The sequence below is a fragment of the Phacochoerus africanus genome, chromosome 5, assembly GCF_016906955.1.
Source record: "Phacochoerus africanus isolate WHEZ1 chromosome 5, ROS_Pafr_v1, whole genome shotgun sequence".
NCBI lineage: Eukaryota > Metazoa > Chordata > Mammalia > Artiodactyla > Suidae > Phacochoerus > Phacochoerus africanus.
In genome coordinates, this window is record NC_062548.1 from 25,232,841 (window position 1) to 25,255,635 (window position 22,795).

General features: G+C 45.7%; 1 protein-coding gene across 6 annotated transcripts in view; it reads right to left on the minus strand.

The window, feature by feature from the left end:
• The window catches only part of SLC5A11 (solute carrier family 5 member 11), an 81,096-nt gene extending 59,111 nt beyond the window's left edge, over positions 1 to 21,985 (minus strand). For 4 of the 6 annotated variants that reach the window (XM_047779143.1, XM_047779142.1, XM_047779140.1 and 1 more), the window contains exons 1-2: positions 9,039 to 9,173; positions 5,579 to 5,650 (exon numbers count right to left, since the gene is read on the minus strand). In XM_047779143.1, coding sequence (XP_047635099.1) covers positions 5,579 to 5,650; positions 9,039 to 9,173 — 207 coding nt within the window. Of the gene's footprint in view, positions 1 to 5,578; positions 5,651 to 9,038; positions 9,196 to 21,975 lie in introns of those variants that run through there. The other 2 variants (XM_047779138.1, XM_047779144.1) reach the window with 2 other exon arrangements.
• Between the last annotated feature and the right edge of the window lie 810 nt (positions 21,986 to 22,795).

Genomic DNA, 22,795 nt, shown 5'->3' on the forward strand with positions numbered 1-22,795 from the left:
GATCCAAGCTGTGTCTGCAACCTACACCACAGCTCACGGCAATGCTGGATCCTCAATCCACAGATCGAGGCCAGGGATCGAACCCGCATCCTCATGGATACTGGTGGGGTTCATTACTGCTGAGCCACAACGGGAACTCCTTCATCTTATTCCATTCCATCAATCTATCCTTATGCCAGTACCACATTCTCCTGATTATTGCAGTACGTTTCGAATGCACGAAGTGTAAGTCCTTCAATTTTTTCTTCCTTTTCAAGATTATTTTGGCAATTCTGGGTCCCTTGCATTTCCATATAAATTTGAGGATTTGTTTGTGAATTTCTACCAAAAAAACAAAACAAAACAAGAGGGGATGCAGCTGGAATTTTGATAGAGATTGTGGTGTGTCTGTAGTTCAAGTTTGGGAGGGTTACCATCTGAAGAGTAAATAGTATTAAGTCTTGGACTCTCCATGGACACAGGCTGTCTTTCTGATTATTTAGTCTTTCTTTAAGGTCTTGCAATGGTGATTTCAGTATACATGTTGCCCGTTTTGTTGTTAATTTTACTATTTTATTGTTTTTATGCTGTAGTAACTGGAATTGTTTTCTTACTGTCATTTTCAAAGTGTTCATTGTGGATATATAAAAATGTTCATCATTTATACTGATTTTTTTATTGCCCACATTCTGCAACCTTATTGAACTCATTTATGAGCTGTAATAGGTTTTTTTCTGGGTTACTTAGGAGTTTCTATATACAAGATCATGTCATCTGCAAATAGACATAGCTTTATGTCTTCTTCAATCTGGAGCCTTTTACTTATTTCTCTTGCAGGTTAGCCTGGCTAGGACCCCCAGTAAATTGCTGAATAGAAAAGGAGAAGGGGGAAGTTCCCATCATGGTGCAGCGGAAACGAATCTGACTAGGAACCATGAGGTTGTGGGTTCGATCCCTGGCCTCGCTCAGTGGGTCAAGGATCTGGCATTGCTGTGGCTGTGGTGTGGGTCGCAGAGGCTGCTCGGATCTGGTGTTGCTGTGGCTCTGGCAAAGCTCAGGCAGCAACCGCTCCAATTCAACCCCCCTGGCCTGGGAACCTCCATGTGCCGCAGGTGTGGCCCTAAAAAGACAAAAAAAAAAAAAAAAGGAAGAGAAAGGGGACATCTTTATCTTGTTCCTGATATTGAGGAGGAAAGATTTCTATCTTTCTCCATTAAGTATAATGTTAACTATGGATTTTTGTAGATGCCACGTGTCAGGTTAAGAAGCTTTCCTTATATTTCTAATTTTCAATTTATGTTTTTATTATGAAGTAGTGTTGGATTTTATCAGATGCTGTCTGCGCATGGATTGAGATGATCACGACGTGGTTTTTTGTCCTTTTTTATGTGATATAGTAAATTAGATTGATTGACTTTTTAGTATGTTTAACCAATCTTGTATTCCTAGGATAAATCTTTAATGATCAGGTGTCTAATCATTTTTACATGTTGCTAAATTTGGCTTGTTGAGTCTCTTGAGTCTATATTCATAAGAGGTATTTGTCTATAGCTTTTTTTTTATTGGGATATCTCTCTGATTTGGGTATCAGCATAATATTTAGCTTGTAGAGTGAATTAGGAAGTGTTCACTTATATTTTGGAGGAAGAGTTTATGAAAGATTGGGTTTCTTTAAACATTTGAAAGAATTCACCAGTAAAGCCATTTGTCTTTGCCTTTTCTTTGTGGGAAGTTTTATGGTTACTAATTTAAGGTCTTTAACTCTTTATAGGTATAATTCAGGTTTTCTATTTCTACTTGCATTAGTTTCAATGTAGTTTGTGTCTTTCTTTTTCTTTTTTCTTTCTTTCTTTTTTTTTTTTTTGTCTTTTTGCCTTTTTGGGGCTGCATGCGTGGCATATGGAGGTTCCCAGGCTAGGGGTCGAATCAGAGCTGTAGCTGCCAGCCTGTACCACAGCCACAGCAATGCCGGATCCTTTACCCACTGAGCGAGGCCAGGGATGCAACCCTCAACCTCATGGATCCTAGTCGGATTCGTTTCTGCTGAACCACAATGGGAACTCTTGTAGTTTGTATCTTTCTAGTAATTTTTTTCATTTCATCTAGGTTGTCTAATTTTTTGCATATAAATGATTCATAATATTCCCTTATAATTATTTACATTTCTGCAAGGTCGTTAGTAATGTACCTTATTTCATCTCTGATTTAAAAAATTTGAGTCATCTCACTTTTCCATCAGTTGATCTTTTCAAAGAGACAGTGTTTGATTTTGTTGATATTATCTAACATTTTTCTATTCTGTATTTTGCTCATCTCCATGCTAATCTCTATTATTTTCTTCCTTCTGTTTGCTTTAGATTTAGCACACCTAAATTTTTTTAATATTTATTTTTATGGCCGCACCAGTGGCATATGGAAATTTCTGGAACAGGGATCGAATCTGAGTAGCAGCTGTGACCTACACTTTGAATCCTTTAACCCACCATGCTGGGCCAGGGATTGAACCTGCCCCTTTGCAGTGACCCAAGCCGTGACAATCAGATTCTTAACCCCCTGTGCTACAGCAGGAACTCCTAGTTTGCTCTTCTTTTTTTAGTTTCTTACATTGAAAGGTTGGGTATTGAGTTTGATGTCTTTCATTTTTAATATAGACATTTATAGTGTAAATTTACCTCCAAGCACTGCCTCAGCTGCATTCCACAAGTTCTGGTATGTTGTGTTTTGTCATTAATCTCAAAGTATCTTTTTTTTTTTTTTTGTCTTTTTAGGACCGCACCTACTGCACATGGAGGTCCCCACCCTAGGGGTCAAATTGGAGGTGTAGCTGCCAGCCTACACCACAGCAACGTGGGATCCAAGCCATGTCTACCACCTACACCACAGCTCACGGCAGTGATGGATCCTTAACTCACTGAAGGAGGCCAGGGATCGAACCTGCCTCCTCCTGGATACTAGTCAGATTCATTTCTGCTGAACCACAATGGGAACTCTAATCTCAAAGTATTTTCTGACTTCCCTTCTGATTTCTTCTTTGACCGATTTGTTCTTTAGGAGTGTGTTGTTTAATATCCACATATTTGTGAATTTCCCAAGCTTCCTTCTGTTATTAATTTCTGATTTTATTCCATTGTGGGCAGTATACTTTGTATGATTACAGTAGTTTTTTTTCTTTTTTCTTTTCTTTTTTTTTTTTTTTTGGCCACAGGTCCTAGGCCAGGGATCGAAGCCATGCCACAGCAGTGACAATGCTGGATCCTTCACCCGCTGCATCACAGGAGAACTCCTACAGTAATTTTTAATTTTAGACTTATTTATAGCCTAATACATAGTTTATCTTAAAGAATGTTCCACGTATACTTAAAAACAAGGTATATTCTGCTATTGTTGCACCCATAATTCACCAATTTTTCTACATACGTGTATAAATTATTGAAAGTAGACTACTGAAGTCCCCAACTATTCTCTTTTCTCTCTTTCTTTTTTTTTTTTTTTTTCTGTCTTTTTAGGGCTGCACCTGCGGCATACGGAAGTTCCCACGCTAGGGGGCGAACACGAGCTGCAGCTGCTGGCCTACACCACGGCCACAGCAACGCCAGATCCTTAACCCACTGAGTGAAGCCAGGGATCAAACCTGTGTCCTCATAGATACTGGTCGGGTTCACTGCTGCTGAGCCACAGCAGAACTCCTGAAGTCTCCAACTATTAGTGTCTCTTTTTCTCTTCAATCCTCTTAGTTTTTGTTTCATAGATGTTTGGACTCTATTAGGGGCGTATGTGTTTCTAACTGTTATATTTTAATAGACTGACTTTTTTTTTTGTCTTTTTGCCTTTTCTAGGGCCGCTCCCACAGGAGGTTCCAAGGCTAGGGGTCTAATTGGAGCTGTAGCCGCTGGCCTACACCAGAGCCACAGCAACACGGGATCCGAGCCACAACTGCGACCTACACCACAGCTCATGGCAACGCCGGATCCTTAACCCACTGAGCGAGGCCAGGGATCAAACCCGCAACCTCATGGTTCCTAGTCGGATTCATTAACCACTGCGCCACGACGGGAACTCCAATAGATTGACTTTTTATCATCATATCATGTTCTTTGTCTCTAGCAACAATTTTTGTCTTAAAATCTCTTTTTTTCTAATATTAGGATAGCCACTCCAGCTCTTTTTTGATTACTGTTTGCATGCTGGAAATTTACCTAATGCTTTTAACTACCCAAACAGCTTTTATTCAAGAAAAACAGCTGAAGCTCAGTAAGAAGAGAAAGTTTGATGGTGTTTTACCTGGCTCTATTCCCACCCCTTTCTCTTCAGCTCTGCAGTAATCTTGAAAACCAGCAGATAAGAATAGGATTGGAGCTGTTTCAAAGCCCCACTGTCATATTATTCTCAGTATTTTATCCATTCATTTCACAGTTCCCTGGAAACCCCTCCTGGCACAACTTATCTTTGACCTGACTCAGTGATCACCCAAAGTGAGCAACATTTACCTAGAGGCATTAGTGAAAAAACTGTCAGAGGTAATTGTTTCACATATGCCTCAAAGCCAGCTCCTGGCCACTCCCCTCCCCAGCTTATGCATGGAGGGTGGGACCCAGGTTTGAGCCAGTTAGCATGTCAAACTACCCTGGTCACAGTGATTGGCACAGAGATGGGCACAGGATACAATCAAAGATGAGCTATTTGGAGTTCCCGTCATGGCTCAGTGGTTAACGAATCTGACTAGCATTCATGAAGATGCAGGTCCGATCCCTGGGTTAAAGAGCCAGTGTTTCTGTAAGCTATGGTGTAGGTCACAGATACGGCTCAGATCTGGCATTGCTGTGGCTGTGGTGTAGGCTGGCAGCTGCAGCTCTGATTGGACTCCTAGCCTGGGAACCTCCATATGCCGCAGGTGGGGCCTTAAAAAGGAAAAAAAAAAAAAGATATTTTCCAAGGATATTGCCCTGGAGGCAAGTGCCCTTTCCATGTTGGACTGGAACTTGAGAGGATGAAAGGTCTGGAGCAATGACAGCCATCTTGTTAACATGAAATAGAGTTTGTCTGGAAATAGCACCCACCCAGAGGAAGGGAATCTGATAGAGATAGGTGATAGATAGATGGATAATAGATTGATGATGGATGGATACACAGATGAGAGATGGATGATACATAGACGATGTATGTATGTATGTATGTATGTATATAGAGATGATATATATGTGATAGGTAAATAGAGGAATGGATGGATAGATTGATGATGGACTGATGGATGGATGACTAGATGGATAGAGAGATGGATAGATAGATAGATAGATAGATAGATAGATAGATAGATAGATGATAGGATAAATAGAGGGGAAGCTAGGTTCTTGTGATATCACTTGAGCCCCTGTACTCTGCTCTACCTTGAACCAAACCAACTCTAGATTTTTCCCTTAGGTAAGCAGATGCACTCTCATTTTGTTCAAACAAATTTGAGCTGGAGCTAAGCTTCCTTTAATTTAGACTGTGACCTCCAGATGACATGGAACCAGAGTCCTGAGAGAGCAAAGTCTAGACAGAATATCGGCATTTGAAGAGTGTTTGAGAAGTGACTTTAATCGAACCAAGGACTACTTACTGGCCACCACACCATGTCTCCTCCAGCTAGAAAGTAGCCTTTCACTGTGTCTCGTCTGGTCTTCACTGTGGACTGAAACACAGAAGAGGGGTGGGTGAGGGAAATATTGGCAATCGGAGGCATCCCTAAAATGGTCCAGGCTACAGATGATAAACTGTAAGTCCAGTAGGCTAGACTTGGACATCCGATATATTTTCTTTTTCTCTTTTTTTTTCACAGAAGTCCCTGAACAATACTTCTCATGAATATTGTTTGCCTGAAATACCTTATTTCATTCTTTTTAAAAATTAATGTATAATTGATATATGATATTATATGTTATAGGTATAAAATATAGTGATTCACAATTTTAAATGTTATACTCCATTTATAATTATTATAAAATATTGGCTCTGTTCCTTCTGTTGTATAATATATCCTTGTAGCTTATCTCATACATAATAATTTATTTTTTAATGATTTTTATTTTTTTCATTTTTTATACATAATAATTTATAGCTCTTAATGTCCTACCCCTTTATTGCTCCTACCACATTCTTCTCCCCCAATAACCCTAGTTTGTTCCATATATTTGTGAGTCTGTTTCTTTTTTGTTACATTCACTAGTTATATTTTTTAGATCAAATGTGTTTTGCTTGACCCATGGTTTTTAAGAAGATTTTCATCTGAATACATTTAGACGGGATATAAACTCTTCAGATCAACACAGCCCTTGCCACTCCTTGCTTCACTCATGCAAAATAACCTACTTCTGCCCCCTCCCTCCCCAGGCATTTGAGTTTTAGACCCACAGCTTGTCTATGATCGGTCACAATGGATTTCACTTCCTGAGTAGCAGTTCTATGTGCCAGGCCCTATGCTAAGCATTTTGAAGCATCATTTCATTTTAATCCTCACCAACTCCTAGGAGGGTGATGTCATTAAGCCAATTTAACAGATGAAGACACCGAGGCTCAGAGGCAAAGTCACTCATCTAGCGCCATGATTCTAGAGAGCAGAAGGGCTGAGACCTCAAACCCAGGTCAATCTGAGTTCAGAGTCTTTCATTTTTAAATTTTATTTTATTATTATTATAATTTGTGAGGCCAGGGATCAAACTTGCATCCTCATGGATACTAGTGGGATTCGTTTCCACTGAGTCACAATGGGAACTCCAGTTCAGAGCTCTTTAGAAGGAGTGAGCTTCCTGGTGTGAAAAGCGCTTTGATAGAGATGTTTTGGCCACCAAGCAGCTATGCAATCTTGGATAAGCTGTCTAACTTCTCTGAGACTCTGAGTGCAGATGGATTCTTTCCGGATAGAAGATGACGTGAAATGGTAGCTTTTTTTCCTTGAACATCATCTTACTACAGAACGGACACTATGGCCCCTTCCTGCTGAACCCTGGAAGTATTTTCCAAGAGTAAGGAACTCTTGTGCTAAAAGGGATTATCTAAATCCAGGGCTACCCAAACCAGCAATACCCACAGAGTCTCTTGATTCTCTTGTGAAAATATAGGTTCTCAGGAACCCTAACCCTCACCCTAACTCTGCTCCTACCCTTCCCATCTGACTCAAAAGCCCTGGCTCTTAACAACATCTCATCCATCTCAACATGTCCTGCTAAGGTGGGGGAAACAGGGAAAGGTCAGATCCATGGTCTTTGGGATGTCCAATATTTTTATCCCCTTCTTGACCTGGAGGAGGGAAAGTTAGGGGGCAAGAGTAGAGAAACGATCTTCAAATAGTCAAATTGAAGTGATGACACCTCAGTAGGCTATAGTTTTCAAGTTCTTTGACCCCAAAATCAGATAGGGGCACCTCCTTTGCTCCATCCTTATCCTGAAGTTACTAATCTCCTTCATATGTAAAGAGTCCCTAGAAATTGATAAGAAGAGCAAGAACTTCATGAAACTGGGAAAAAAATATGAACCCAGACTTCACATAAAGGAAACAAGTGGTCCTTAAACATATGTAAGAATGTCCAGCCTCATTTATTATAAGATAATAATACATTGAGACATTGTGTTTCCTTGACATTTTGGCAAAAAATGAAAAAGTTTGAAAGAACAGTGTTGGTATGGATGCGATAATGTGACTTTCTCTCATACATTTAATGATGTATATGCAGATAGGCATATAACTTTTAACCTGACAATTCCACTACAGAGAATTTATCCTACATTATAATTGCACATATTCAAAATAATGAGCATCCAAAGTTTGCTTTTTTTTTTTGTCTTCTTAGGGCTGCATCCATGGCATATGGAGGTTCCCAGGCTAGGGGTCAAATCAGAGCTGTAGCTGCCAGCCTACACAACAGCTACAGTAACTTGGGATCCAAGCCACATCTTCGACCTACACCAAAGCTCACAGAAATGCTGGATCTTTAACCCACTGAGTGAGGACAGGGATCAAACCTGCATCCTCATGGGTGCTAGTCAGATTCATATCTGCTGAGTCACAGTGGGAACTCCCCACAGTTTGTTTATTGCAGCATAATTTGGGGAACTATCCAAGTGACCCTCAACAAGAAGCAAGTTAAATTACAATGCAATCACCTAATGGAATACTGTGCAACTTTTAAGAAGATGAGGAAGCTTCCATATACTGACACGAAAAGATATCCAAGAGACACTGATAAGTGAAATATATCAAGGTAAAAAACAATATGTATAATAACTACCTTCTATTTAAGAAAGAGAAAAATATGTTAATATTTGCTTGAATTTGCCTGAAGAAACTCTGGAAGAATATACCAATGTACTAAAAAGCTAATAACCTGTGGAGGAAAAAGGTATTAGTAAGACTTTTCACTGTGTATTATTTTAAGTTGTTTTTATTTAGAACCATGTGACTATCTTGCCTTTAAAAAAACTTCTTTTTAATTTTTTACATTAAAAAATTTTTAATTTATTTTTATTTTTTAAATTTTTGTCTTTTTAAGGCCACACCTGCAGCCTATGGAAGTTCCCAGGCTAGGGATCCCAGCTGCTGGCCTATGCCACAGCCACAGCAATGCCAGATCCCAGCTGCATCTGTGACCTATGCTGCAGCTTTCAGAAGTGCTGGCTCCTTAACCCATTGAACGAGGCCAGGGATCAATCCGGCATCCTCATGGTTACTAGTCGGATTTGTTTCCACTACACCACGATGGGAACTCCCCTTTTTCTTTTTTTAAGAGCACAAGACTCAAAGTGAAGGAGATAGGGATTCTAACTCCAGCTCTCCTAACTCACTGACAGAATAAGGAACTTAAATTCTTTGAGCCTAAGTTTCTCTGTCTGCAAATGGGTATGGTAATAATACCTTCCTCATAGAAACCTGTGTAAATTACATAAGATAACAGGAGTGAAAGCGCCTTAGACTATACTTGACACATAATCAATGCAATGCATTCTTAACATTTTAAAGTTCTGACTACTGAATGACCTTGAGTTAGTCTCTTCCCCCAGTGTCCCTCCTCCCTGGCCTGGCTTACCCATAGTCCAACAGCCAGGACGAAGAGGAAGTACAGAACCAGCACTGCGATGTCCGCTGGCTCCAGCGTCCTCTGGGGAAACACCGCCAGGGGATCTGACTGCGGGGGCTGAGGGCTGCTGGGACTGCTCTCCATGGTCCTGAACGAACTCTCAACCCTGTGAAAGTACAAAGCCCGTCAGATGCCAGAACCCGGTGCCACTTTTCCCACCCTCTAGGTGACTGCCTCCTTGGGCATCCAAGCAGGACGATACACATGGGAGGATGTGTGATGGAGACGGACCTCAGGGAGGCAGATCCATCCATTCATTCATTCACTCAACAAACATTTACACGGAAGTCACATTAAACCTCCAGTTAATGTTTACCAATCCAACCACTCACTTGGCAAAATATGAAGAAGAATAAATACTTTAAGCAGCACAGATGTTTCACCACCTTCTTCCACACATCCAGGAGTGAGAGGAAAAACAAGACACCTGAGTCAGTCTGCTTCCAGGGCACCTCACAGCTGGGTAAAAGTCAAGCCCACAATTTTGTCTGAGGTTCAGCCAGTTGCTACAGTCTTATTCTACTGCTGGATATGCCCATTAAAATGCATATACTTAATAAACACCTATATAGCACCTACTATATGCCAGGCGTCATCCCAAGTGTCTATAAATCTGCAAAGTGGGGACATTGTTATCATGCCATTCTACAGATGGCAAAATTGAAGCTCAGGGAAGTTAAATAACTTGCCTAAGATAATGCAGCTCAAGCGTTAGAGCTGGGATTTGAAGGCAAGTAATCTTGCTCCAAAATCCATGCTTTGAAACACTATGCTAAGTTATTACTCAGTATAGTGCACTTCCTTGGGCAATTTGATGAATTCCTATTGGTGCGAGGAATCATGTCTCCCTCAGAGATGTTTACATCCTAATCCCCAGGACCTGTGAATATGTAACATTATATGACAAAGGACTATTACATTTGTAGATGGAATTAAGGTTGCTGGTCAGCTGTCCTTAAAATAGGGAGGTTATTTCAGTGGGACTAATGTATTGACAAGGGGCCCTAAAAGTGGAAGAGGTGATCGGATGAGAGAACCAGAGAGATGACCCTGGGAGAAGGATTTGGCCCAATATTGCTGGCTTTGATGAGAGAGTAATAGGAGCATGAGCCAAGGAATGCAGGTGGCTTTGAAAAGCTAGAAAAGCTAGAAAAAGCGAATTTTCCCCTGGAGCATCCAGAAGGAAGTCAGCCCTACTGTCACCTTGACTTTAGCCCAGTAAGACCCACTGAACACTTCTAACTTCCAGAACTGTAAATTAAGATAAAAACCTTGTGTTATTTTAAGCCACTAGGTTTGTGGTAATTTGTTACAGCAGCAGTTGGGAACTAGTACAGTTCTCAAGGATGGTTTAAGTGGTTTCGGTTTTGACTCATCCCTGTGTTAAGATGCAACCTCACTCTGGGGGTGTCAGCCTCCAGGGCTTTAGGAATGAAAAAACTCAGTCCTTCCCTCTATGATGTGCACCCCAATAATTCGGCAAATCCCATAGACAATAACAACACAATGTGAAGTTTCATAGAGTAGAGGTGCCTTGAGATAGATATATTAAGGATTCAAGCTTAGAAGTCAACCAGCTGGCTCCACCCCTTACCAATCCTGAGAACTTGGATAAATTCCCTAACTTCTCTAAATCTTAGTATTCCCATCTGCAAAATAGAGCCATAAGAGTTTACATTTCATAGATGGCCATGAGCTAGAACCTGTGAAGTGTTGGTAACTGTGCCTTGCACAGGTTTGCTCAGTCAATTGTACTGCTATTGTTACAATGACTGTTCCTTTTTACAACGTGCAGTGAGGAAAGGACCACCTAAATTTACGTAGCGGAATCCACATGGTGACATATGAGCTGGGTTTTGAAGAATGGGTGGATGGTGTTACACAGTGTGAAAGGGGATGGAGGAGACTTCCAGGCCAGGGCAACAGTATCTGCAGACACGGAGGTGTGAAAAAGCATGTCCTGCTTAGGGAACCATCAGATTCTTGCCTAAATATTATGTAAGATTGGGGAGAGGGGAAGGGCAGTGAAGCTCCTTGTCTATGAAGGTGTTATACCAGCCCTTTTATGTCATTCAAAGGATCCTACAAGATCAGTAGTTTTCAACCTCCAGATATAGGATCTCATCGTCTCCAGATATCGTATCCTATTTTTCTAACAAATATTTTCTTTTACTGAATACTGAAATGGAATTCATAGTGACATTCTTACACATGTATATTTTTAATTGATACAATGGACTAACTCTATTATAAAAGAGAAAGAAAAGCAATTTACTATTAAAATGATGGATGATTCAACATGTAACTGCTCCAGCTGACTCCACTGGAAGAGCCAAAGGGGCAGTCAGAGCCTTTCACCTAGTTTACTAAATTTTGAATGTGGGAGAAATAAGATTGGAATCCATTCTATTCCAGAAGCAAGATTGGAATCCATTCTATTCCAGAAGCACAGAATAAAGTATAAATCTACAGAGGAACACCCAAATGTTTCAATATGCAAACAAACAAACAACTAAAAAGTCCTGCGACTTTCAATGTTATGAAGCAGCCCAAGCAAATCCCATGCTATATCGTGCTTTCAGCTTAAGACAGAGCCCTCTGAGAAATGTCTGAGACAACGTGCTGAAAATAAAAAGAAGGGACATGTAAACTGAAGTGTAGTTAACTTACATTTGTTGTGTTAGTTTCAGGGGTACAGCAAAGAACGCCGAATAACATATGTGTGTGAATATATACATATATATATATATTCTCCACTATAGGCTATTACAGAATATTGTGCTTTTTTTTTTTTTTTTGTCTTTTTGCTATTTCTTGGGCCACTCCCGCAGCACATGGAGGTTCCCAGGCTAGGGATCTAATCGGAGTTGTAGCCACCGGCCTACGCCAGAGCCACAGCAACGGGGGATCCGAGCCGCATCTGCAACCTACACCACAGCTCATGGCAATGCCGGATCCTTAACCCACTGAGCAAGGCCAGGGATTGAACCCTCCACCTCATGGTTCCTAGTCGGATTCATTAACCACTGCGCCATGACGGGCACTCCATGTGCTATTTTTTAATGTAAGAAAAAAGCTCAACTGTGGGATGGAAATCCTGTGAAATCAGATTGTTATGATCGTTATACAACTACAGATGTGATAAATTCATTTGAGTCATTAAAAAAAGTAAAAAAGAAAAGAAAAAAGCCCAAACGCTTTGTGTTTCATGCAAACCAGAGGTAGGTGCTACATTCAGATAATTATAAATGTGTTTTTCACCCACATGAATGTCTGGTGGGACATCCAAAGTCCTCCTTGCATTGGGAAGTTCTTTGAATTTCAAGGTGTCTTCAAGGTTTCTCTGGCCTCCATCCATCCCATGCCAGTAGTACTCAAAACCATTGTGATGGCCAAAAATATTCCTGTAAATGTTCAATTCAAAACATCTCCTGGTGGGCAGCAATGACTCTACGGCACCCATCTGCTCTAGGTTAAGAAATGTCACTGAAGAATTTTGAGCAGCTTGATTATAGGTGGGAAGGGGAATTTGGAATGACCTAGACTTGAAGTAAAGTAAGGGGGCAGTGAGAGAAAATGCACTAGAGGAATAATTAGGGTTCTACTTATTATCAACAGGCCATAGCAATTGACAGGGTAAGTGAGAGAGAGGGAGATTTGAGGAACATTTTACTGCTTCTAATCAGAGCTGAGCAAAGATGGAATGGCCCGGTCACCTTGTTCTTAAGGCAGAGGGTGGCTGTTTGTTTGTTTGTTTGTTTCTGGCCACACCCATGGCATGCAGAAGTTCCAGGGTTAGGGATCCAACCCATGCCACAGCAGCGACCCAAGCCACAGCAGTGACAAAGCCGGATCCTTAACCCACTGAGCCACCAGAGAACTCCAAAGCAAGGCTTTTCATCTGCAACATTTTTAGCATTCTGGACCACATAGTCCTTTGTCATGGGGGGCTGTCTTGTGCACTGTAGGATGCTTAGCAGCATCCCTGGTAGCTGCCCATTAGATGTCCGTAGCACCCTCTCTGCTGTTGTGACAGCCACAAAAGTCCCCTGGGTTGAGGACCACTGCTTTTAAGCCCTAAGAAGAGACTGGACATTCACTTAGAGGGGCGCTCAATAACCTTTAACTTCTCTTCCCACACCAAGTACAGTCTTGAACTTCTTTTCCTGAGTCTGGACCTTGCTCTTCTGTTGAGAGGATGCTCACAGCTTCTCAGGCCTGTGAGAAGACCCAAGCAACCATGGATCCATAGCCTTGATCCAAAGATGGAAGGAAGGAGGGAAGACAGACTTGCCAGTCTTGGGCCAACCCAGCTCAGGCGCTTATCTCACTCTCATGCAGGAGGGCACAACAGAAACCCAAATTCCAGCCCAGATCCCCCCTCTGCCCTCTCTCCCTCAGTCAAGCCTAGGTTTTATGATAATTGTCATCTGTCCAATGAGATGATAATGGCCTAACTGAACCAGAGAACTTGCTGGGAGAAAGTGGGAAGGCAAGGCTGGTGCTAGACACCCTCCCTGGGGAGGAAGTAGACGTTCATAAAAGAGGGTCTAACCAGGAGGCAGATTCTGGAGACTTTGGGAGGAGAAGACTAGATGGTCCTTAAGGGTGGTCTCAAGGGTGAAGCCCCTGTTAAGTAGGTGGTGTTCTTACTAAAGTTCACGGGGAAAGAAGTAGTGTCAAAAGTAGAACTCGAATCCACATCTGTCTCATTTCAGAATCTGCATTTTCTTTCCTTTTTTTGGGGGGGAGGCTAGATCTCCTTCTTCTTCTTCTTCTCCTTCTCCCTCTCCCTCTCCTTCTCCCTCTCCTTCTCCTTCTTCTTCTTCTTCTTCTAAGTATGGTTGATTTCCAATGTTGTGTTAGTTTCTGGTATACGGCAAAGTGATTCAATTATATATATAATATACATAAGATTTTTTCAGATCCTTTCCCATTATAGGTTACTACAAGATATTGAATATAGTTCCCTGTGCTATATAGCAGGTTCTTGTTTATCTAGTTGACATATAGAGTGTGTATCTGTTAATCCCAAACTCCTAATTCATCCCTCCCCACCCCCTTTCCCCTTTGGTAACCATAAATTTGTTTTCTATGTCTATGAGTCTGCTTCTGTTCTGCAAGCAATTTCATTTGTAGCATTTTTTATTTTTTGTATCATTTTTTAAGATTCCACATGGAAGCGATATCCTACGATATTTGTCTTTGTTCGATTTACTTCACTTAGTATGATAATCTCTTGGTCCACCCATGCTGCTGGCTGTGGCATTATTTTGTGTTTTTTTATGGCTGAGTAATATTCCACTGTGCATATGCACCACATCCTCTTTATCCATTCATCTGTCAATGGACATTTAGGTTGCTTCTGTGTTTTGGCTATTGCAAACAGTGCTGGCTTGAACATTTAGGTGCATTATCTCCTCGAATTAGAATTTTCATCTTTTCCGGATATATGCCCAGGAGTGGGATTGTTAGATCATATAGTAACTCTATTTTTAGTTTTCTAAGGAACCTTCATAATGTCTGCATCAATTTATATTCCCACCAGCAGTGTTAGAGAGTTCAGAACCTGCGTTTTCAAACACTTCAACTGCTTTGAAGTACTTTGCTGCTGCCAAACCAGGGGGCTTAAGGAAGATGAGGACTGGGGGCAGAGGAGGCAGCTTAAGGTGGAGACTGATGCCGAATTGGGGAGTGGGGCAGCTTGTTCTATAACCCAGCCATTCCGAAACAGAGGAAGGGGGGGAAGGAGGGAGGAGGGGCAGTGGACAGACTGGTGAGCCAGCCCTCCCCGTCCACAGCCCCACTCCCAGCTGCCCCTTCCAGGCCTCTGCCTGCCAGGCACCGAGAGGGGTGGGAGCAGATAAACAAGTCATTCATCACCGGCTCTGGGCAGGCTGGCACCAACTCCAGGCTCTTCCCGAGGCCCTGGGAGGTGGGGGCCCTTGCCAGCGGCCAGGAAGGACTGGCCATGTCTTCGGGATGGGAATGGGAGCCAGGAGCATGGACCAGAGAAGCTGCAGAACCCAAGTGCTGCTGCCCCTGCTATGTGCTCCTGGGCCGAGCCCTCCACGTGCCCTCGTTTGCAAAGCCAGGCTGTCACCATCACAGCAATCATCTCTAAAGCTTAATGAGCACTCTTTATTTATGTGCCAGGCCTGGAGTTTGAGACCACACGGGTCCTCTTCTCTCATCCTTGTCAGCCCTGTAAGGCAAACGGATTGCACCTCCATTTTACAGGTGGGAAATGGAGCCACCAAGAAGTGAGTGTGAGGAGTTCCCGTCGTGGCCCAGTGGAAATGCATCCGACTAGGAACCATGAGGTTTCGGGTTCGATTTCTAGCCTTGCGCAGCGGGTTAAGGATCCAGTGTTGCTGTGAGCAGTTGCAGACGGGGCTCGGATCTGATGTTGCTGTGGCTGTGGTGTAGGCTGGCACCTATAGTTCCAATTAGACCCCTAGCCTGGGAACTTCCATATGGTGCAAGTGTGGCACTAAAAAAAAAAAAGAGAGAGAGAGACAGAAAAAAAAAAAAAAAGAAGAAGAAGAAGAAGTGAGAGTGAACTGGGTTTGGGTCCTGGCTGTGCCACTGGCCTCCCGGCCACAAAAAGTACCAGAAGTGGGACTCGAACCAGGTTTCTGAGAGGAAGCTGGTTGTCATCCAATACCGGCTGGTCTGTCTCCCTATCCCTCCTTCCTTCGGCCCTTCCCTCCTTTCTCTTTTCCCCTCCTTCCTTCCTTCTCTCCCTCTAATCCTGTTTCTTTCCCACAAGCATGTATTAGGCACCAGCTGTGTGCCAGGCTCTAGGCCAGGTGCGGAGGACAAAGTGGAGGTTGCCATGGACCCGGCCCCCATCCTCGCGAGATCTCACCCAGCCCCTTGCAGCACTGCGTGTGCCCAGAGCCACCAGCCGCCGAGCTCTGCCCCAGGAGGGCTTTACCTCCTTCGAGGGAGGTCCTCCCTCACCCCAGAGGGGTCCCCCCTCACCCCAGGGAGGACTCCCCACCCCGCCGCCGCTGCCGCCGCCGCCGCCTCCGCCTCCAAGGGAGGCCAGGGTTAACCGGAGTCTATGCAAATCAAGCGCTGTAACGCGAGCGCTGTAACCAGGGCTTTGTTTGCAAGAACGCCCTGCCCTTGCGGCTGCCAACTGGCCAAAGAACAGAGGAAACGCAGCAGGCAGGGACGGCTGCTCACCCTTTTCCTTTTGGCCGCTTACATAATTTGCCAGAGCAGATGTGGAAAATTTCCGAGCCCCAGGGGGAAGGCAAAGACTGGGAAGTGTGTCTACAGGGGGTGGGGCTCTGCCTGTATTCACTGCATTTGGTTTCTTAGGCGTGCGTGCGTGCATGTGTGTGTCTCCACTGGTGGGACCCCATTTTTCTTTTTGTTTTGTTATTTTTTTATTATAGTTGACTTCTAGTGGTCTGTCAATGTCTACTGTCAGCAAAGCGACCCAGTGATACATTTATACACATTCTTCTTTTCACATTATCCTCCTGTTCCATCACAGGTAATTAGATATAGTTCCCTGTGCTGTACAGCAGGAGCTTGTTGCTTATCCGCTCCAAATGCAAAAGATTGCATCTGCAACATTATTCTTTTTTGTCTTTTTGCCATTTCTTGGGCCGTTCCTGCGGCATATGGAGGTTCCCAGTCTAGGGGTCTCATCGGAGCTGTAGCCACTGGCCTACGCCAGAGTCACAGCAACACAGGATCCAAGCCACGTTTGCAACCTACACCACAGCTCATGGCAACGCCTGATCCTTAACCCACTGAGCAAGGCCAGGTATCGAACCCATAACCTCATGGTTCCTAGTCGGATTCGTTAACCACTGAGCCACAACGGGAACTCCATGCGACATTATTCTTTATCATGTGTGTGCATCAGGAAAAATGAACAAGAGCTACAGCCTTAAATATGTATCTTAAATATGCTCGGAAGCAGAAAATAGTACCAAGTCTTTTGCCAGGCTTATTTGCCAGAGGAGAGCAAAACACATTAGCAGGGACAGAAAGTGAGAGAAAGAGACAGGGACAGAGAGAGAAATAGGGAAGGACCCTGCCTTGGCCAAAGCTGACAATGACCATGTAATTACAAATTTTAATTATAGGCAAAAATTCCCTGGGAAATAGCTGTGCCACGAGCACGTGTAGAGACATAAGAACTGCACTGTTCAGTTCAAATCCCAGCTCCACCATTTATTACCACCATGATCTTGGGCAGATAACTTCTCAGAGGCTCAGTGTCCCCATTTATACAATGCGGATATTAATCAGTCCTATGTTACTTTTTTTTCCCCCAGGGCCGCACCCACGGCATATGGAAGTTCCTAGGCTAGGGGTCGAATCAGAGCTATAACTGCCAGCCTACACCACAGGAACAGCCACGCCAGATCTGAGCCACATCTGCAACCTACACCACAGCTCACCGCAAGGCTGGATCCTTGACCCACTGAGCGAGGCCAAGGATCAAACCTGCGTCCTCATGGATACTAGTCAGGTTTGTTACTGCTGAGCCATGACAAGAACTCCCACAGGTTTGCTAAAATCCTTAATTGAGGGAGTGTGTAAAGAATGCGATCAGGCCAGAATACTTGGTATGTCCTTAAAACCATTAAGGAAAAAAAAAGGAATTCCTATCATGGCGCAGCAGAAACGAATACGACTAGGAACCATGAGGTTGCGGGTTCGATCCCTGGCCTTGCTCAGTGGGTTAAGGATCTGGTTGTTGCCATCAGCTGTGGTGTAGGTCACAGACATGGTTCAGATCTGGTGTTGCTGTGGCTGTGGCGTAGGCCAGAGGCTACAGCTCCAATTCGACCCCTAGCCTGGGAACCTCCATGTGCTGCGAGTGCTGCCCTAAAAAGACAAAAAAGACCAAAAAAAAAAAAAAAAAGGAACATGGACTTTGAGGTCAGGTGGACCCTGGCTCCTATGTGTGTGAATTTTATTTTAAGCACACAGCACCCCTAAGAGGTCAGGCCTCTGGTTAACCCCATTGTACAGGTGGGGAATCAAAGCCCAGGTGGTGGCCCCAAGGTCACGCCACCGGTAAATGACTGAACTGGGGCTCCAGCTGGGGCTTGACCGGCAGGTTCCTATACCATTACTCAGCACTTGGGGCCTTGGCAGGGAAAATTCCAGAGGTGACAACAAGGACCCGCACAGGCCACACCTCCCGGGGCAGCAGCCACTCTCGCCTTTCCCTTCCCCTCCTGGATGGAGGTAACATCCTCAGACAGAAGCTTGGCCTTAGGAAGTCCAGAGAGTCTGGTGGTGGAGGCAGCCCAAGCAGAGGGAGGGGGCCGGTTCCATAAGTTTGAGCAGAGCCATCAGGGCCCAAATCTGCAGAAGCAGGGGCTGAACAGGGACCATCTCTGGCCTGTTCCACCAGCGGATGCCATGCGGTTCATTAGGAAGAGGTCCCTAGAAAAAGGTCCAGAGGACAGATTCCAGGGGTCTTTGAGCGGAAGCAGAGGCTGGGACTGTCCCCAGCCTGTTAAAAGGGTCACCGCTCTGGTCATGGGGAAGGCAACCATAGGGCCTGCCTGGCAGCTTTTTCCCCAAACAGTCCGCAGGAGGCAAAGAGATGCAGGGACAAGGGACCCAGGTGAGCTGTCTCCTCCACACACCTTGTCCCTTGGGATGACCTTGGCTCATGATCTCTAGAGAGAGTAGATGTCACAAGAGCACCTCGTGAACCCCAGACCTGTCCTCCAAAGGCCAATGTGAAATCCCTCATGGGTGCCCGCGGGTGCCTCAAATGTAACATGTCCAACTCAGAGACCACAATCTTCCACAGCTGCCAGTCCTGCCCATCTCGCTAACTGGGAGTTTCATCCACATTGCTGCTCAGACTCATATCAGCCTTAGGTCATTCATTCATTCACTCACGCATTTATTCACTCATCCAGCCATCTGGGAGCACCTCCTACGTGCCAGGCACAGTCTAAGCATCGACGATGCCAGGATTTACGAACATACCATCAAAGACTCTATAAGGGCTGCCCCCACGGCAGATGGAGTTTCCCAGGCTAGGGGGCAAATTGAAGCTGCAGCTGCTGGCCTATGCCACAGCTACAGCCACGCCAGATCCAAGCCCCTTCGGCGACCTACACCACAGCTCACAGCAACGCATGATCCTTAACCCACTGAGCGAGGCCAGGGATCGAACCCTCATCCTCATGGTTCCTAGTCCGTTTAGTTTCCACTGAGCCACAGCAGGAACGTCTATAGTGTGTCTTTCTCAAGGCCTGGCATCTGTTGACCTCTAATTCCATTCTATTTCTTTGTCCGAAGCAGAGCTTGAATCCATTCATTTCCCCTCAGCTTTATTTCTCTTGCCTTCATTCAAGCCACTGTCACTTGTGTCTAGACCAGAGGGACACCCTTCCTGCCCTGCCTCCCCCATGCCACTCTTGCTTCCTTCGAATCACCCCCAACCTGGAAGTCAGAAGAGGGTCTCAGAACATACCTCAGATCTGTTCCTTTTCCTGCTCAAAGAATCTTGACACTTGCAGACATGCTCTGCCATGGCCTCAGCCCCATCTCACTCCGGTCTTCTTTCTGTTCCTTGACCACTGTTTCTGCCTCAGGGTCATTGCCATTCTGTTCCCTCCACCTGACATGCTCTTCCCTACACACTTTTTTTTCTGTCTTTTTAGGGTCACACCTGCTGCATATGGACGTTCCGAGGCTAGGGGTTGAATCGGAGCAGCAGCTGCTGACCTACACCACAGCCGCACAGGATCGGAGCCACGTCTCTGACCTACACCACAGTTCACGGCAATGCCGGATCCTTAACCCACTGAACAAGGCCAGGGATTAAACCCATGTCCTCATGGATACGAGTTGGATTCGTTACCGCTGACCATGATGGAAACTCCCTCTTTCCTATATTCCTGGCTTGACAAACTGCTACTTATCCTTCAGATGTCACCTTGCTGTCACATCCCCCACAGGAGCCTTCCTTTGACTTCAGTCTAAGCTGGATTCCTAGATGATGTGCCATCACAGCAAACATGACTTCCCATCACGATTGAATCAAGTGTGATATTTGATTTGTCCAGTTTTCCCATTACCTCCCATCCCCCCTACACTGAGGCTCCATGAAGGCAGGGACTGTGTCTGTCTTGCTCACACTGCGTCCCCAAAGCAGACACTCAGTAAACACTTGGGTAACAAACAAACGTGGAATTTTGGAGTTCCTGCGGTGGCACAGTGGGTTAAGAATCTGACTGCAGTGGCTCAGGTAGCTGCAGAGGTGTGGGTTCAATCCCTGGCCTGGCACCGTGGGTTAAAGGATCTGCTGTTGCCACAACAGTAGCGTAGGTCACGGCTGTGGCTCAGATTCAATCCCTGGCCTGGGAACGTCCATATGCCTCTGGTGCAGCCACAAAAAATAAAAAAAAATTTTTAAAAGTGGTATTTTTCTGAGCCTTTGGTATATACCCTCAGAATTGCAAGACCCCGCCACTGTCCCCCAAAATTGATCCCCAGGACGCCTTTGGAGGTGGCCGTCTTCCCCAGTTGCTTCCCCAGAATCATTCCTCAAGACATCATTTGAAAACCAAATGTTGATAAGCTCATGGCCACGGTGGTTGAGTCTCAGCTTTGACAACTCACTGTCTTTGCAAACTTGGACAAACTTTTTTTTTTTAATCTTTTGTCTTTTTAGGGCTGCACCCACGGCATATGGAGGTTCTCAGGCTAGGGGTCTAATCGGAGCTGCAGCTGCCGGCCTATACCAGAGCCACAGCAAGGCTGGATCCAAGCCCCTTGTGCAACCTACACCACAGCTCACGGCAACGCCGGATCCTTCACCCACTGAGCGAGGCCAGGGATCGAATCCGCAACCTCATGGTTCCTAGTCGGATTCGTTTCCACCGCACCACGACGGGAACTCCTGGAGAAACTTCTTAATGGCCCTCAGGCCCTCTGTGAATGACAGTGGCTGTGCCCTGACCGGGGAGACCAGGCTCAGGATGTGAAACTGCACGTGCCCGGCACATCCGGGGATGCCTCTTTGCCTCCCAAGTTTACAGAGGCTGTAGCTCCGGCACACACGTACCCCAGGGCTGTGCTTGGGTCTAGGTAGGTGTTTTCACCTGCTTATCTCTTAGGGCTGGTGAGTTGGCCACACCTGTGAGCGCCACTAAGCCTCATGTCTTCATTTGACAGATAAGGCTCAGTGAAGTGCACGGATACGCCTCATGTACCTGAACTTTGCCAGCGGGAGAGCTGGGGCCCACTCCTGGTGCACTGGCTGTAACCACCCCTCAAACACGAGCCACCTGTCTGGTGCATGACAAGCCCCCTCCTGGGAGAGAAGCTGTGTGTCCCCCAACCCTCCTTCCTGCCAGCATTGCCTCCAGGCCCCAGAGCAGAGTTTAGGGCATCAGTCTGGAGGATGAGGAGACAGCTGCAAGCAGTCTTACCTTCCTCTGGATGCAGGGCCCACCTGCCCTGGGTCCTGCCCGTGGCGTCTGAGGCTGGAGGCAGAGATGGGCTGTGAGAAGGGAGAAATGGGGCTCCTTTTCTCTTGTAGCCAGAGTTGGAGAGGACAGCGGTGGCCCTCCCTCCGGCCCCGCCTGCTGCCGAGAGACCTCCTCACAGGTCAAACTCCAAATTCCAGCCTTGGCTACCGCAGGGGTTAGAGGAAGCGCTGAATGATCGCCCCAGGGGCCGAGGAAAGGCCCCCGGGGCCAGCCCTGAACCCTTGAACTTGAACTTGAACATGAAGCAGGCCCCCATGGGGCACATGGCCCGACCTGAGCTCTGCCCACAAGGCCTCACCTCCTGGGGGCCCTCACCTGATGGGGGGCCCATGGCAGGGAGGGGACAGAGGAGCCGCTGCAGCCCAGGCACCATCCGGGGCTTCACTCACCGACTCCGCCACTGGCCTGCCTCCGCCTCCGGCGGCGCTGGGGACAGGCGGGCTTGGGACGAGCTGGAGGAAGGGGGAGGGGAGAGGCTGGCAGGGGAGGCAGGGGACAGAGGGAAAGTCCCAGGAGGGCACTTGCCTCGGCGGCACCGCTACAGCAGCAGTAACAGTGACCACTTTTGTTCAGCTCCTTTTCCGTGCGCTCTCCAGACCCAAGCAGGACAAAGGCGCCTGGAGCTCAAAGGAGTTGTCAAGAGTGACCGAGCCCATGGCCAGAGGCCCACGTCCGGCCCACAACATCAGGACAGGCAGTAGGGGGACAGTGGGAGGCTTTCAGTGGATGCTCAGATCATGCAAAATGTTAAAAAAAAAAAAGTTACCAGCATTTGCAAGATGAGAGACTTTGCATAACGCTCTGGATGTCTCACTTTAGTAGAACCATCTGAAGATCTAGCCATACCAGGCCCACATGGTCACGGGACAGCCACTGGCCACCCCTCCCCTACACCACAGACCCCAACTCCAGCCCACCACTCTCTTTTGTGTGGCCTGCCTGGACCCTGGCAGGGTAGCCCCAGGCACGGTGTCATGGAGAAAGGATGGTGAGGAGTTCCCATCGTGGCGCAGTGGTTAAGGAATCTGACTAGGAACCATGAGGTTGCGGGTTCGATCCCTGGCCTTGTTCAGTGGGTTAAGGACCTGGCATTGCCGTGAGCTGTGGTGTAGGTTGCAGATGTGGCTCTGGTGTAGGCCAGTGACTACAGCTCCGATTCGACCCCTAGCCTGGGAACCTCCATATGCCGTGGAAGCGGCCCTAGAAAAG